The 18,207-nt window shown below is 30.4% G+C and overlaps 2 protein-coding genes across 3 annotated transcripts; both read right to left on the bottom strand.

Annotated features, from left to right (window-relative positions):
* LOC105800084 (uncharacterized) lies at positions 1-3,153 on the bottom strand. Its single transcript, XM_012630988.2, has 6 exons — positions 2,949-3,153; positions 2,436-2,872; positions 1,972-2,313; positions 1,519-1,887; positions 1,218-1,432; positions 1-1,094 (listed from the first exon to the last, which is right to left on the bottom strand). The coding sequence occupies exons 1-6, from the start codon at positions 3,083-3,085 to the stop codon at positions 849-851; spliced, it is 1,746 nt and encodes a 581-aa protein (XP_012486442.1). The 5' UTR covers positions 3,086-3,153; the 3' UTR covers positions 1-848.
* Positions 3,154-12,216: 9,063 nt separating this feature from the next.
* LOC105800083 (transcription factor BEE 3) lies at positions 12,217-13,834 on the bottom strand. 2 transcript variants are annotated; one of them, XM_012630986.2, is made up of 6 exons: positions 13,384-13,834; positions 13,177-13,296; positions 13,011-13,076; positions 12,807-12,875; positions 12,632-12,718; positions 12,217-12,541 (listed from the first exon to the last, which is right to left on the bottom strand). In XM_012630986.2, exons 1-6 carry the CDS (start codon positions 13,780-13,782, stop codon positions 12,431-12,433), a joined length of 852 nt encoding a protein of 283 aa, XP_012486440.1. In that variant the 5' UTR covers positions 13,783-13,834; the 3' UTR covers positions 12,217-12,430. The 2 variants fall into 2 exon arrangements, with proteins under 2 accessions (XP_012486440.1, XP_012486441.1); XM_012630987.2 differs by having other exon boundaries at positions 12,641-12,718.
* Between the last annotated feature and the right edge of the window lie 4,373 nt (positions 13,835-18,207).

Raw genomic sequence — 18,207 nt, 5'->3', positions numbered from 1 at the left:
TTAAAATTTTTTTAGAATGTATACTAATGAATTTTGTTCATAATTATCTTTAAAAAAACCAATTTCTTTTACATAATTCTATAATGATTTTGCTTTAGAGTGGTAGCATGTGCAAATTCCTTTTTACTGTGTTGGTATGCATGTGTGAGAGTTACTTCTTATCCTTCTCTTCTTTTGATAACGTAGAGCCCTCGTATCCTTGTTGACAACCCCCTAATGACATAAAGCTAAAGTAACCTAACAAAGCTACTCCCACTGTAGTATCTACTCTTCAATGTTCCTTGCTTTATGTCTGCTCTTTCACTTTCAGTTGATGAATAAATAAATAAAAAATCACCTGGCTTATCTGCTTTTCTCCAATATTTCTATGGATTCCCAAAATCTCCAAATTCCATGTCACCCTCACATGTTGTTGGACTTTGTTTTGTTCCTATTTCAACAATGATGCAATATTCGTAAGTAAAAAAAATTAAAGTGAATAATAGGTTCAAATATTCAAATCCAAACCTATTCTTCACAATAGTATGCCATATTCGAGATATTTACTATTGTAGTTAAAATATCTAAATCGAAATATTATTGGAAGTGTGATATTTAAAATTTTACAGTTTTATTAAATATCATAAAATTTATTATTATCATGTTTCATGTATAGAACCTATATCTTAATTTTCTAACAAATTCTATGTCACTACATCCGGTATAATATAGGTATAGCTATATACAAAAGCTAGCCTAGGATTATCCATATGGTGCAGTGATGCACATTTAGATATGGTTTTGTAATGAAAGAAGAAGAAATTTTTTTTTGCATATGGTGTAATATTTAGAAAAAGGTGGTGGGTTAATTAGTGAGCTGGGAAAAAAAGGGTAGAGGAATCTCTATGGAGTTGGCCTTCTGAAATCCTGACTTTGCTCATCTTCTCCTCACACCAATGCAATTGTTGTTCAGTTAGATCAGTCATTCTCAAAACCCTTGACACCACTTTTAGGTCAATCAGACCCATCAATATGTCCATCTCTTTCTCCACCTTCACTTTCCTTCTCCTTATGCATTTCTTAGCCCTTTTAAGGTCTTTAAGCTTCATCCTTTTCTGCATTCAATCCAGCGAATAATCTTATTAATACTCAAATCATTTTATATGGAGAGAGAGAGAGAGAGAGAGAGAGATGATGACATGATGGTTTTATAAACTTATTAAAATTAGAGAACTTACTTTAGCATTAACTTTTTTCATGAGCTGAAGGAGTGTAGGGTCAACTGAGCCTCTTCTCTTCATCCCAAAGAATTTTTTAATGAGTTGGCATGGTTTCTCCTTGTCTGCCTTGAGAAAATTCATGAAGGTTTGGATTCCATCCTCCATTATCACCACAAATGTTTCTGCTGATATTCTTGGCCCAAACCCTTCATCTCTTTCATCTTCCTCATAATCTTTTTTCATATCAAAATTATGGAAATAAACAGAATGTTAATTAAAGGTATTATAAATGAAATAGGTTTTAAAAATAATGATTTACCTCGATATTCAGGAACCAGAAGCAACTTTGGGGCCAAAAGCCTCATCCTGGCATACACCTCGGGTCTACGCCCTTGTTCATAAGGCTCATTTTCGATGTATCTTTGTAAAAGAACTTGGAATTGTTGAAACTGTTGAGCAATGATGGCAGGACAGTCGAAATCTTTTCTAGAGGCTCTTTTATGTTCAAAGTTCTTATAGTTCCAGTTAAGAGCTTCCCAAGTCAAGCAAATTTGAGCAACGTATGCAGATTCCAGTTCATGGTATGGATTCTGTCTGATATCTGATGGTTTTTTGTTCATTGTCGCAAACTTGTGGACTATTCTCTCAGATATTGATCTTGGGCAAGCTTGAATGGACCTTAGTGATTCTATAAACAATTTCAAACCCATCAACCAAATCTACATTCTTCATATAAATATATATATGTATATCAAGTTTCTCATAATTTTACCTGTTTCTTGGAGCTTTTGTGCACTGATTCTGTCAAGGAACATCATCTCTTCATCATATTTTTGGAACACAGTGTAGGATTCCCATTTGGGACAACTTCTTCTTGAGGAAGATGAAAATGGATCTTCAGTCCCTGAATCTCTGCAATTTATTGAGCTTCTCCACTCAGATGAGCTCTTTGATGTTGAGCCTATTGTGTAAGAGTCACCATAGATTGGTTCATTATCATCCTGCTCCTCACCTACTAACTTCTTAGACTCCACTGTTGGTCCTATAACAAAAAACTTGTCACTTGAAAAATCTGTTTGCACCCTTGGTTTGATTTTTTGATTACAAAAATTTTCTGCAGAAACAAGCAGAAAACAATATCAGGCAGCATGAAAAGACAAAGTACAAGGATGTAATGTTCAGCAGAAACATATGAAGTACATCATGTGATAATAATAAAAGGTTTAATGCACATACCATCACCATCTTCATCATTGTCCACATCACTTTTGTCCATTGGTGAGACTATAGGAGTGGGACCATCATCAAAATTGTCAAGTGAATCGCCATCTTTTGTTGGGATCTCTTCATGATCAAACAAATCTGTATCATCATCATCATGATGGTGTTCAGAATCTGAACTAGGTGACTGTTCAGTGTAACAACTTGCATATTCTTGATCCTCACTCGTGATGAGCTGATCATCATGGACATCATTTCGAGGTCTTTGAAAGCTGCTGTCCGGCAGGAAAATAAGTGATTCACCACCACGAATTATGTCAGCCACAAGGTGGTCATTTTCCATGCAGTTGGCCTTGTAGTTATACCTTTCAACACAATAATCTTCTTCTTCTTCTTCTTCTTCTTCTTCTTCTTCCTCAGAGAACATACTGTAATCATATCCATTTCGATTCCTGCAAAAGAAACAAAGAACACAACACAATGAATGGATGAATTTCTTCACCAACAAAACAATGAAATTACAAGGACCTTTGGAGAAGCGAGTAACTTCCAATGAAGTAGAAGAACTTGGCAAGCAAAATTGATGAGTAGTATAGGAAGAGAAGGAGAAGCAAAGATGAGCTTGAGAGGTTGTAAAACAATATAACCAAAGCTTGCTTTTGCATGTTTTCTTGTTGTAATTTGGTGATGCTTTCAAATGAGCTTTGCCAACAAATACTCAAAAGCAAAGAGAAGTCTTTGGTTCAGGAAAAGCAAAATAATGTGTTGCTTTCATTGGTTTCCTACTTGGCTTAAAGTGGTCTTCTTCCTTTAAAATGACCGATCTGACCTACACAATACCAATTTTACCTCTCTATCATTTCCAAACATCAATTGCAATTGAGAGGGCAAATATGTCAACAAATTATTACCTTTCTTTTTTATACATTTGAGGAATTATATCCTGCTCATTCAATAAATAATCAAATATATAAATAAATACGTTAACTTTTTGAGTTTAGGGTGGTGAGATGAATTCTTTAGCTAATTAATTGATAGGTTAAATGAGGAAAGATTGTACTATCAAATTCACTTGTTTATGGGTCGAGTTATTCGTCCAAAATTTCAGAGAATTTACTTAAAAAAGTTAGGCCCGTTTAAAATATGGGTTGGGTTCAGGCTTGAACATTTAAGGCCTAAGTCCATCCTGACCCATTTTAAATTTATAATACTTTATATTATATTATTTTTATATATTATGTAATTTAGAACATATTAAAAAGACAAACCTAGACTAAATATATAATAATACTCTAATGTAAACATTAAAATAATGTTAACATGACTATATAAAAAATTTCAATAAATGAAAATGTATAAAATTATTAAATATTAAAATAAAATAAAATAAATATTTTTAAAAAATTAAAAAATAATATGGGCGGGCCTAAAATACGCTTGGATTAGTTTTTTACAAATATGGACGGATTTAGGTAAAATTTTATATCCAAATTTCGGGTCGGGCTGGGCTTGGACAAGCATAAAGTATATTAATATCATACTTAGACCTAACCCGACCCAATCCATGAGCACCTCTACTCTCAAGTCTAACTTAACAAAAAATAAGATGAATTGATTGATTGAATATTAAAATTTTTTTATATTTTAGTATGTTTTATATAATAAAAGATAAATGAACTTTGAAAAATACATTTTATTATTGAAATTTGATTTGAAATTTTTTATAAATGAAAAAAGTAAAAGGTAATCTAATTTAGTATGATAAATCAAAATCATAAAACAAATATGAAAAATAAAAATAAAAATACCAGAACAGTCTTTTGCATTAAAAGCATAGAAATTATAAAACTAAAATATAAGAAAACACCAGACACCAAAACCTGACCACACGCATCAATAAACAAGCATGGCTTTTTTGCTTTATAAAAGAATTAATAATAAATACTTTAACTTTTCCAAAATAATAAAAAATATAGAATCGTGTAACATAATATCTAATTTGGGGAGTTATTTTATGGAAAAGAAAGCTATAAAGTAAAAAATTAAATATTTATGGGTGTAATCTTTTAACAGTATAAATTTAAAGGACATAGATACTCTTATTATCATAAATATATTTCATCTTTTTATTTCTAATTTTATAAACTCATAAGTGGCATACTAAATTTAATCCAACACAATATAAATTATAGTAGTTGATACCGATCAAATATTGTTTTAATTTACGTTTTGTTTTAGTCAACGTTTGAGCATTTTCTTGTGTTTTAGTCTATTTCAATCAATTTCAGGATATACTAGTGATTTGTACAAGATATTAATATTTTTATCTTAACTATTTTTATTTGTTATAATTTATTTAAAATAAATTAAAATTATTTAATTAAGTTATTGATATTAATTAATAATTTTAAAATTTCAATCCGCATTTAAATATATTCATATGTATACTTTTTAGATATATTTTCATGTATATTAAAAATAATAAAAAATCTAAAAATATACTGATATTAGTACATGCTAGTATAAAAAAACATAATATAAATAGTAGGGACAATTTACATAGTGTTGAGAGAGTTTTTTGGTTGAAATATTCTTTGCCTCTAAATTATGAAAAAGCCTTTAAAAGATGAAGTGAGGAAGTGTCTTGTAGGGCTTTTTCTCATGGAAATATCTCATTTGCTGCATGTCCTTAACTTGGTTCCCAAGGTTTTCCCAGAAAATGCTGTCTCCTTAGGAATTTTGTCTCACACTTTTTTATTTATTTAATAATAAATCATTTGAGGTTGTTTAAGACACTTGTTTTATCAAAGTGATTGGCTAATTATATAATATTACTTGCACGAAAGCAGAAGATGGAGTTACCCCACACCAGATTCAAAAAGGTACATGAAACCTTAGACCCCCCAACCCATAAAGACCCGGCTTCGGTTCTGCCCAAATATCTGGGCCATATTTGAAGATTCCTTCTCTGCACTTTCTTCCCCATTTTTTACCATCAAAAGAGGGGGAGTAAAGTATAGAGCTCTCTGTAAATTCTGCTTTTTCCTTTCCTCTTGTGGAATATTTGTCCAACTAGGTCAAGGTACCTTATCACATATCCCTACTCATAAGTTATTCTAGCTTGGTTCAAAAAAACTTAAATTTGACTTGATCTTGTGAAGTGAGTTCGATACCAAAGCTGGGGCATCCTACTCCCCAACTTGAATAGGGCGTAAGCGTAATCAAAATTATTTATATATACACAAATTTAAACGGGCCGTAATGTGGGATTGTAGCAGCCTCGCGTCGTGCAATGCATGGTTAGCATCTTTTGATAACAAATGTTGCATGTAAGTCAGCCTTTGGGTGCTTCCCTTGTTACACATTCTGCAGTCATTCCTCGTATGGTCGAATTGCTCAATCATGTAATAAGCTCCTTTTGATCAAAATCATGCATGTCCTGTGTTAGTGAATGTAACTGGTAACCAGTTTCAGTTAAGTTGTTAGTTTCTGGTACAAATTGTTAGCAGCTTAGCCTATCATTAATTAGTTAGTTAGCTAATGGGTTAGTATGTTAGTTCACTATACAGCTTTTTTGTATAAATATGACTCATCTCTGATACTGAGATTTTAGAGTCTTTTGAATGAAATGAATAGTTTCCTTTCTTGAGTTTTCTCTTGTATTTTCTTGAAGCTCGATCATGCTGCGCATAATTTACGTGTTTTATGTGTATTGGTTTGACCACTTAATGAACCGTTTTTTATGGGGGTTGATTCATCAGAAAATTGAGCAACAAGCAGTTAAAATATAGGAAGAGGCTTGTAGACTAGGAATCATAATGACTTGGTTCAGTTGAGGAGTAAACACATTTCATCTCCAATGAAAACCATTAAGACAGATGTAGCGTTGTGAAATAAGAACAAGGTTGCGGCCTGCGGGGCTTGCTGTGATGGGCAGGGATTCAATGGGACAAATTGTGAGCGGAGCCAACGCACTAATGCTGCCTGAAATCCAAGCTGGCCTATGAGGCTTGCCTCTGAATTGATTAAGAATCAGGGATGGCAATAACCTTAGTCCTCATTAAGACACTTGAGAGGAAAATGCAGAGAACTGAATGAGATAGGAGATGCAAAATTATAGGAAACAGAAGCCTTGTAAAGATGTGATTCAAATAGTTTGGTTGGGGCATAACATCATCTGTCAAAAACTCATCTTGTTGGATTGAATGGTGAAGACCACACTTTGTGACTATAATTTTATTGTTAGTACCTAAACAGCTATTGACTCTATTCAGAGAGAAATGCACCTTTCCTTTTTCCCATTATGACCACTACTTAAATCTCAATTAGACACGATTTATTATGATATTTAAGTGGAATTGAACCAACTAGGAAAATAAACGACACCAATTTACTCAAATGTACTGCCCCATTTGCTTTGCATTTTGTGCATATACAATCTGACCAATCATGTTTTACTATCGATGAATAGATTTAAAGGTGTTTATCGCCGGTGTAAGATCGAGTTGGATGGAGTACATATAATATATATATATATATATATATATATATATACATAATTGTTTAAATTTGATTTCAATTTTTTTTATCTAAATTAGTTTGGATTTGTAATTGATTAATCTAAATCCATTTAAACCCATTCGTATTATATTTTATTTTTTATATATTGTCAATGGAGTTTTTAGACTTCAGGGTAACATATGTATTGCTTAGGGTGTAATAAATAAAAATAAAAATTCAAGAATTAAAAGAAATGACATTAGGCATTGGCTGAACTCTATGTGGAACTCATATATTATAAACTTAAAAATAGATCAGACTAGGTTCGAGTTTTGAATATTGGAGTCCGAGCCTGGATCCTGTTTTAAACGAGCCTAATTTTTTTTTTCAAACCAATTTTCTGGACCTATTGTTTTTTTTTTCCCAAATCCTTTCAAATTTTAAACAAGCCTTCGAACTTGGGAAATAACCCAACCCTTGAATAAATATTAATAAATTTCTTAAAAAAGATTTACCTATTTTCAGAAAAAGATTGGATTATTTTAAGATAGTTCAATCTTTTTAAAATTAATTGTTTGTTCCTAACAAACAATTATTAATCCATAAGCAAATTTAAGATATATCAAGTATTATTTTTAATTATTTTATTATTCTTTATTACACTCAAAAATTTTAAACCCACCTTTCATACCTAAAGTATTTAAACTTTGTTTATATATAATTGGGCGTAGGAATGAGGTTATTTGGGTTTGAACCCAATCTCTCATGCCTAAAACATATATAACATTTTTGTCAGAAGATCAAAAGTTATTGGCAAATATTTAAATTCTATCGAATTAAAATTTAACATATATACTTCCTTTATATAATTAATTTTTATTCTTAACATATAAAGGGAGGAATCTACTTACGCTGTGTAAAATGTAAAATTAAAGTAGTTTTACACTCTTTTATATATTTTGTATGATTAATATTTTAATGATCTAACCATAACCATCATATTTCATATTCTATTCATATAAATCATGCATGTCAATTTTGATGTAAATTATAATAATTTTCTAATTATTTGTTTTGAAGTAAAAAGAAAAACTTTCAATCGTCAATAAATATTAATATATACACTATTTTAGATTGATATATGATAAAGATATTGAATTGGTTTGAAAATTTACATGCTGGACAATTACAATTATATCAATAAATTCAACAGTAAAATCGTTAAAATATTAATTATAAAAGATAAATGAAAGGGTATACAGATATAAATGAATCCCTCCCCACAACTAATTTTTAATCAATAAATTTATGTAAATTCAGTTAGAGCTTTGACATAATAGGACCTTTTACCCATAATTGGACCAAACTTAAATAATCATTAAAATTTTCATTAATATGGGTCTACCATAAAACCGAACCCCAAACTAAAGGGGAAAAGATATCAAAATAGTTAAACTGCTGAAATATCAAACAAACTTGCGAACTCTGAAATCGATGGGAGGAAGAAAGAACTAAGACGATAAGATAAACTTTGCTTTTTTATTTTCCCTGATTTTCTTTTTTGAGGTCGAAACCTTAAAATAGTGAAGCAACATCAACATGCGGACAACAACAAATGAAAATCGAATTGCAATATGAAAACTTGGCATCAACATATATACCACTAAATTTATGATCAGATGAGATCCGAAGAGACATGATTTTGTTGGTAGGTATATTGACTGTCAATTCACCATCATTATCCCTTATAAAGTCCCCTTTTTTCACATTGCTATCTTATTTCTTACAAACTTCTTTCGCAATAACTTTATTTTTCTATGGGTATAATTTGTTAACCATATAAACGAAATCATTTTGAGATTTATATTTTATGCATGGGTAATTGTTGATCATCAAGGAGGAGATAATAAAAAGATGGTGACGGTATAAGAAAGTCAATTCACCTGTGATAGGTAAAGAATTGAAGTAAGTGGAGGGTAAAAGAGAGAAGAAGAGGAGGTTGTGATGTGCTTAGGGTAAAAAGTTTAAGGAGTTAAGAATTGGAAAAAAGGATCCCCTCAGCATCATGTGTTAGGGTATATATATAAGGAAAAGATCTCTTGCCCGGTAGTGCTATGTCACTGACAACACAGGTGACCGCCCCCTTGTGTGGTTGGTCGGGTGACAGGTTCATCATACGTCGGTTGTTGTCAAGTGCGGTACCATGTGCGCCTACTCTAATATTCTATTTATTGAGATAATACAATGTTGTTATACCTCTATGATCCCATATTGAGGATACGAGTCACCCATTAATAGCGAGTGGCTTATCATTAGATGACCAGCCAAATGATATCAGATAAGGGTTGTTTGCAGGTATCTCTCATATTATCACGTATCTCAATTGAGATAAAAGTATAACAATAATATAAATAGTGCAACTAGTGAATCAAATAAAATTATTTCATTAAAAAGAAAATTTTATGTTTTTAAAACCTTAATCATGCATCTAGCAAAGCAAAATTGATATGCTAACTTAATTAGTTCACACATCCAATAAATTTGAATATTATAATATATGTGTTTATTAAAAAGTTAAACCAAACCCGTAAACAATGATACTCGAACACATGGAATCAAACATTCTTTCAACCGCCCGCCATGTGCATGATTTTAATTGTATTACCTCCTTTTTCTTTGACCAATGATCTTCCCTTACTTTATGATACAAAGGTTTATTATGGTTATCAGTTTTTTTGCCCTCCACCCCATAAAATTGTTTCAATGTTGAAGTGACATAGAAAGCAACTTTGGGATCAACCTTTTGGGTTGAACTTATTTGAATTGGGAAGATAAAAGGATTTTAAAGCATTGTGGAAGAAGATTTAATGACATATATTTGTAAAGTAGTGGGGGATTGGTAAGAAACATGACCACCTAACAACCTCCTCCACTTGTATTATTGAACCCACTGTCCTTGGATCCTTGAACTTGCCCCTCCTCATCTCTATTCTCCCACAACTTCACCTAATATGTGACCCTAAATCTAGATTGGGAAATACATGTAATCTATCCTTTTTGTTGTTATGCATCGAATCCTTTCTTTTGAGCCATTTTCTTTCCCCACTTTTGATATAGCTCATGAATAGTATATTCATAACGTATTGTATTCATATATTTGTAAGGTATATTAATGATGGAGTATTTTTTAATTTTACAGATCGGGTTAAAAGATTTTCAATCTCCTTATCTATTTTTCAAATTTAACTTAAGGATACATGAACTTTTTTATTCATTTGTGGAGTCGAAAAATCCCATATGTTTAACTATTGGTTTTATATAAAAATTTCAATTGTTAAATATATATTAATAATGATAATATTCTAGATCGATATGATAAAAGTATGAGATTAATTCAAAAATTTATATGCTTGGCAAGTATAATTATATTGATAAATTTAATTGATTTTTTTTATTTATATATATTTGAGATGATATGAGCATATGATGCTCAAAGATCCTAAATCTCCCTCCTAGACCTAGTTCATGCATGCTCCAAGAGACAAGGCAAAAGAGTTGGTCAAAAGGGAGTCAAAGAAGAAAGAAATTGATAGGAAAAGCGTGATAAAAGTGGCTTTAAAAAGGATTAATAAGCTCTTAATCATGATTCGCAAATGTCGGAGAGCCCACATTGCCTCTTGTAGCCATGCATGGCTTGGCCCATTTCAAGCTGTCCTCCTCCCACCTTCTTCTATGCACTGCATTTGCCCCCCTTTCTCTCTTTTATTTCTCACTAAACACCCAAAATTTATCTATAAATTAAACCATTCAATAAATCCTTTCCCATTCTCTCCTTCAATCATTCCCTTACTGAATTTCCAACATCCATTAGATTTTGAATTTGTATTTAATGCACACACACAAAAGAAAAGTCTATAAATTTCATCCAATCACCTCATTAAAAAAATATATAAACAATCCTACTTTTTAACATATGATGTAACAGGGTTTATTAATTATACATATCCTTATCAGTTTTTGTGGGTTTAGGGTTTCATTTGTTTTTGTTCCACGTGTTATAGCCAAATTGGCCATAGTTTCATTGCATCATAATGTTATTGGGACATACCCTCTAAACTGTTGGTGCCCAAAAGGATTAGGACATTTTGATTTCTTACCGACAAGTAGGATTTTTATAACAACTTGTTCCTAATCATTCGTTGTGTTTTTGGATGGGGGCTCGTTCACAATTATAACCGTTTGGGTATTTATCTATAGTAAATTCTTTTTATTATTAAATTTTAATGTGTAATCAATGTATGTTGGTCGATTATGTCTAAAAATATCAAATCGTACATATTACGATGTTTATTCGTAAATACAGAATATTTGCATTTAAATGGCTGTACTTTGGGTTCAAAAAAAAAAAACAAACGGTTTGAGAAAGAAAATAAGGTAATTGATATGGATGAACAAGTTGACATGAATTTCCATCACTAAAAGTAAAAGGCAAACAACATGTGATGCTTCTATCTGTTGTTTCTTCTAAAAATGTCAAATGGTTATCTCTCTCTACTTAAAAGACTAAAATAGTACCTCTATCTACTTAAAGAGAAATAGCAAATTAAGACAAACGGGTTTATGACTATTTATATTTGTGGACACAAAGTTCGAACGAAATTAATTTAAATTAAGGACTTGTTCGATTTGATATTATACAAAAAAAAAATAGATTCAATGAATTTAAAATTTTATTTAAATGAATTGATTGAGATGATTAGATCAAAAAATTGAAGATTAATAAATCACACTAGACCGTATTTATAATGTAGGATGGTAGAACTATGGTGGCCAAAGTTTTATGTTTTGTAAAAGCTTGATTTAAAATGGGATGCATGAAAACTCATGTGATCTGCTTCATTTTGTTCAATTGTCGGGTTTTCTTAAACAACTAACCATGGCTTTTTGTCCTAATTTTGTCATTAACTAATGTCCAAAACATAAGTGAAGTCTATTAAAAGGAAGTGATTAGGATTATTGAACTAAAGTAATTACTGTTGTTAAGCTTAATGTCCCAAAAGTCCAAATGTTTTTTTGGCTCTTTAGTTGTCATTTTAATCACCCACACCCTAATTACAAAGCACTCAAGTCTAATCACGCCCATTAATGTTTAATTAAGATTTGTTGCATGATATTGCCGCACTAAGAAAATTTGTCCTCTTATTGTGACCTTAAATCAAAGGGAAAATGACAAGAAACAACAAATTAATGTACTCAATATAATATTTGTAATTAGCAAGCTAATTTCTTGTACATATATATTGAATAGAATTCCATTAATGCTTGTGAGTGACAATAAATTACAAGTATAAATTTTTGACATATTCTAGCTTAGGTAGGGGGGTACAATATGTGTTTCTGATCATAATACATTTAAATATGAAAGGGAAAACAAAAAAGAGTTGAAAAATATAGCATCTCCATGATCATATGTTTTGTAAGGCAATTAAGTATAGGCATGGATGTAGAAATTAAGTCAAAGAGGACCATATTGTTGATGAGTGGAAGCAAGCTAGTCTTTCAACATCTCCTTCTCTCATAAATTTGTCCAATTCATCTTTTGCCCCCTGTGCTTTTTCCCTCTGAAATCCCATTCATTCATTATAATTTCCAATCAAAACACTGTGAGATTAAAATTTGCATACGTAAATGAACAGAAAAAAAAAACCTACAGGAAGCACCTGCATTCTTTCCACGGCATCCGTGTCTGAGTTGAAGTCATAATAAGTGCTTGCTGCTGTTAGCTTCATTGAAAGAAACTGTAACATTTCCAAAACAGTAGAAAATGTGAAATTATGTTACAACTATACAGTATTTATACATATGTGTATTAATTGATTATCTCACCTCAACTTGATTCTGCAAGGACTGGACATAATTGATGATCTCATCTAACATGACTGCCATGCCCATGGTCTACACATAATCAAACAATTTAGAGAGAAAAAAATGTAGGAGAAAACTTTGTTTTTTTGGCTACTTTTTCAATGTGTTTATACATGATATGTGTAATTGAGAGATGGAATTAGAGAGAAAAAGCATAAAATTAACCTTATAGCATCCTGGGACAATATCTTGCAAGCATCTTAGTCTCTCATTAATTTTCCCTCTTCTAACCTGATTGACAATATAAAAACATCATTTTCGATTGGTTGGTATGGTTAAATCAATCAAATTTAGATGTAAACAAAATGAAGTAAAAGGACATATATTTTACCCTTTCTGCTAAACTGTGACTATCAGTAGCTTCACCTCTTCTAGCTCTGACATGAACCACGTCTTTTGGTTTATTTTCTCCCTTTTCATTACTCTTTGCTCTTTTCCCTCTCCCCAAATTCTACATATAACAAAACCCAAATAAAAAAAACAAATTGGGAAAATAAAATAAAATATTGAAGAAAATATATAGAAATATATATCATACATTTATTCTCTTGATCCAAGGGGATGATGAATTCCCATAACTACTTTCTGATAAGTCCAATGATTTTCTCTTATTGCTGTCATGGAATTCATTTCTAGAAGTGACAAAGGATGAGTGAGCAACTGATAGTGCTGTAATTGAACCCTTGTGGTTGCTATCATGGAAATAACTTGGTGGGTTTGCTCTGCAATTGCCTGCGATTTCAGCTACTTGGTTGCTGAAGAAGGTTTCATTGGAGAAAGGGAAAAAGGTTTGGAAATTCAAGGCTGAATTGTCTATAACACTTTGGTTTAGCTCACCACCATATTGGTTGAGTGGTGACTCCATGGTTGCAGGATCAATATCCATGAAAGAAAATGATTGTTTAAAGTTTTGCATATCTGTTGTGAAATCAGCCATAGAGAAATTTGTGAGACTTTGTTTTTCGAATGGTTGTTTGGATAATGAGAAAAAAAAAAATGTGGGACTTATATTTATAGAGTGGGATTAGTATTATTCAATAATATGCATGTGAAAAAAAAATTACACTCTTAATTTTCTTTTTAAAGAATGAAGATGAGTGGACACGTGGCGGTGTAGGCTTTTGTTGTTTTTCTCTCTAATGGGTCCCATTGGGTTCAGGAGATATATCCAATAATGGATTGAGCCCACTTATGAAAGTCTCAGAAAATCTTTTTGAACTTCTTTTTTACATTTATTATTTTTGGAATTACTTCTTCACCAGAATATTTCGATAGGAGAAACGCGTCCGAATTATTAATATTTTTAGTTAATTATTATTATAATAAAAATATTAACTAAATTAAGATTTAAACCACATTTTTTATTACGAATTGTTGGTTGAGTTTTAGTTTGATTTAGAGGTGCTCATGGGGTGTAGGGGTAAGCATTCGATCGAATAGAATCGAAAATTTTCGAGTTAATCGAGTTTTCGAATCTCAATTTATCATCCTAACTTTATTTGAAGTTTTCTCGAATCAAGTCGAGTGAGATGGAATTCGAATCGAGTCGAATCGAATATATTTGTTTGAGTTAAATTTAAAAAAAAAATTTGGGTCCTTGTAACCATTGTCACTCATCGTAATAAAATTTGTCCACTTTAATCAAAATTTTTATTAACTTTCATCACTTCATAATTTATTTATTAATTTTTATATATTGGTTAGTGCTTTGCTTGCTTAGTTGTTTCAATTATCTTGATTCTTGTCACTATGTATTTTAGAATTAAAAATATATTAAATGTAAAAATATGATTTTTAATAAAAGTTATTTTAAAAATAAAATGTGAAATTGATACCAATATAAAATTTTAACACTAATATTTTATAGCATAATTAATAATTCAATTTTAATATAAATATTCAATATGACTAAACAATTCAATAATATAAATAATATAAAATGTGAAATTTAATTTAATAATATAAATAGTAGATATAAATAAAATTATTACTATTTATGTTTAGTGATTTTTTGGATAATTTTGATTTTTATTTGAGAATAAATGGTGAGAAGTAAAAGTTTAGGGAAAAATAAAAAGTTTTGGGGAATAAAAGTTTGAGGGAAAGTAAATAGGGGGGAGTAAAATTTTGGAGGGAAAATATAAAAAAAAAATTAGAGGGGGGAGGGTTTGGGATAAACGGGAGGTGGGATGGGAAGAGAATAAAAGTTTTAGGGGAAAAGTGGGACGGAGTAAAAATTTGGGGGGAAAATAAAAGGTTTTGAGGGTTTTGGGAAGTAAAATTTTGAGAAAAAATAAATGGGAGAGTAAAATTTTGGTGGGAAATGGATTTTGGGTAGATTGGGGGGTTGGAAAGGGAGGGGAGTAAAAGTTTTGGGGGGAAAGTGGGAAGGAGTAAAGTTTTGAGGAAAAAGTAAAAAGGTTTGGGAGTTTGGGGTAAAAATGTAAAATATTATAGTTTGATATTCGAATTATTCGAATTCGAAAACTCAACTCGATTCGAACTCGAAATTTGAAAAAAAAATTCGAGTTGATTCGAATAACTCGATTAACTCGATTCGTTTAACTCAAAATTCGAATTTTTTTCAATTTTTTCGAGTCAAATCGAATTTTGCTCACCCCTAATGGGGTGGGTCAAGTTTGGGTCGAGTCCAACAAAAAATTAGGCCCATTTTCTAGGCTCGATCCTAAAAATGGGCTTAAAATTTTGCCGAAGCTCGGCTCGAATAAAAACGCTAAAACCCGGAGCCGGTCTGACTATATTAATTTTTATATAATTTTTAAATATATAATACATCAAAGTACTAAAAATTTTAAAATAAATTTTAAAATATATATATACTTAAATAACACTAAGATAGATGCAACTTAACAAGCAAATGCATCTAAAATAATAATAATAAAATTAACAATAAAACAAGTGTTATACAATATCCAAACAATAAGAACAAAATAGTAGTAACATAATAGTGAAATGGTAGCAAAATAGGGAGAAAACAACAAGAAAATAGAATATTTTTTTATCCTTTTATGTATTTGGGCCGAGCTCGGGCCAAAATGTCTTACTTGAGGTCCAGCCATTTTTTAAAAGGGTCTTATTTTTTTGTCCAAACTCATTTCTCGGGCATATATTTTTTCACAAACCATCTCACTTTCCCTCCCATGAGTAGGTCTAGTTTGATTGATATAGGCATTGTTGTCGACGTAGGAGGACGTGGGTTCGAGTGTGCTGAAACACATGATCCTATTATTTTATGGGTTGAAGAAATATTATAGATAATTCTAGACATCGTGGCCCATATAGTGTGATTGTTTATATTAATTTAATTTAATTTTGTAATTATTAAATAAATGAAACCAGCACCACAACCAATGTTATGATTGCTGCTATAAGTGCATTTAGACATAACACGGGTGTATCAAAAGTATTTGCTTTAGTGGTTTCAAAGATGTGAGTGAAACCGTGAATGCAACCATCCAAATATTCCTACCCTCTGTTTTCTTCATTATTTTAATTATAAAAAATCTTAATTTGGATATGTCCCTTTTATTTTTCAATTCAACACATCATTTTCTACCTAACGTCATAAATATAGATTTCATAACTTAATCTTTCTTTTGTTTGAGAATAGTATGCAAGCCTAGCTTATACAAATAATCTTTCTTTAACAATAATTAGTCTTCGATTTTAGCCTTAAGACTGACTTTCAAATATATGGTTTTATGAAATATAATAAAACATTTTTTCTAATATATGTATATGCTTAAATTTTATTTATCGATTTTGAAAAGCGTATAATTTTTGGATTTTTTAACTACAAAGATAACTTATTTGATTCTTTTCTTCGGTTGAGCTTCGATCCAAAGGTCGTCTAGATTTCATATTGTAACGATGCGGTTTAATTCAAGTGTCACAATGACTTACTCTTAAAGCATGTTTGGAAATATACTTCTTCAAAATTTAATTTAATTTAGATTTAAGAGTCATTAAGATTTGATATTGAATAAATGATGTTTGTTTCAATTGTCGTCGAGATTAAATCTTAAAAAAAGGTTTGGATCCAAAAATCATTAGGATTTGATCTTAAATAATTTAATCCACTTGGAGAGTTATAGTGACTTGAAGTTTTAAATTGCCTTACGATGGAAACTTGGAGTTGCTTCATTAGGTAAACAGGACGAAAAGAAATAAAATAAACAAGGAGTTAATCAAGTAAGCGTTGCATCGTCTAAAGGTGGGTTTGGATGGGCGATTGGGTACAGTGCGGTGTGTTTAGTTTACTTTTTGTCTCACGCTACAGTATCTAATCTCACCGCCACCGTTGTTTTTACACTAACCGCAGGCAAACGCACCGCCCATCCAAACCCACCCTAAGTCTAACTGCTTCAAAATTTAGAAGTTAGGTAAAAGTAACATACAGCTCCTTACATTAATAATTTTATTTTATTTTATTTATTTAAAAAATAAATAAATAAATCAATTTATGTTAGAAAAAAAAGTTTAAATTAGTTCTTTCATTAGAAATTCCATCCATATGTATCATTAAGTAATGACTTGGTTTTTAAATTTTTTAATACAAGTGTACTAGAATTAAAGGATGAGTAGGAGGTAAAAGTATTGTGAAGACCCTCATTCTAAGAGCTCGATTGTATTTTGCTCATTTTACTAAAAAAATGGACAAATTAATCTCTATACATTAGATTAAAGAGTAAACTAGTGTTTTTTAAAAAATTTCATCAATTTCTACTGTTAAGTGTTAATGTGGCTAACGAAACAAACAGGCACTAACATTTGTCATGTCATGTTTACCTCATGCTCAACATGGTAATCTTTAAAAAAGTTTAAAATCTAAAAATAAATAAAACTATTTTATAATTATCTAAAACCACTTCCAAGATAAATCTGACAAATATTTATAATTTTTATACAAATATATTTAAAATATTTATTCAATGTTTTGTATATATTTATACAAAAATATTTAAAAATTATTAGAAATTATAAAAATATTAAAATTGATAAAACTTATTAGAAATAATGTCTAAAATGGACATGGACAAATAATTGTCTAAGTTCATTCTAGAGTGATTTTTAAATAATTATTAAGGATTATAATAAATTATAAAAATGGTTAATTTTTAAAAATTATAAAATCTATATATATACACATATATGTTTAAAGAATTTAAATACACATACACATACACACTTATGTATCCTCTTAATTGAATCGATAATTTTAGTTAATCAATTATTTTATTACTTTCTTATAATTCTTAATATTTTTATTAATTTATTATATTTGAAATATACATACATATATACGTGATAGTAGCCTTTCATAATAAATTTTATTATTTTA

The sequence above is a fragment of the Gossypium raimondii genome, chromosome 9, assembly GCF_025698545.1.
Source record: "Gossypium raimondii isolate GPD5lz chromosome 9, ASM2569854v1, whole genome shotgun sequence".
In the NCBI taxonomy this organism is placed as follows: Eukaryota; Viridiplantae; Streptophyta; class Magnoliopsida; order Malvales; family Malvaceae; genus Gossypium; species Gossypium raimondii.
The sequence above is the reverse complement of the archived record's forward strand: the minus strand, read 5'-3'. Positions and strand labels throughout refer to the sequence as shown.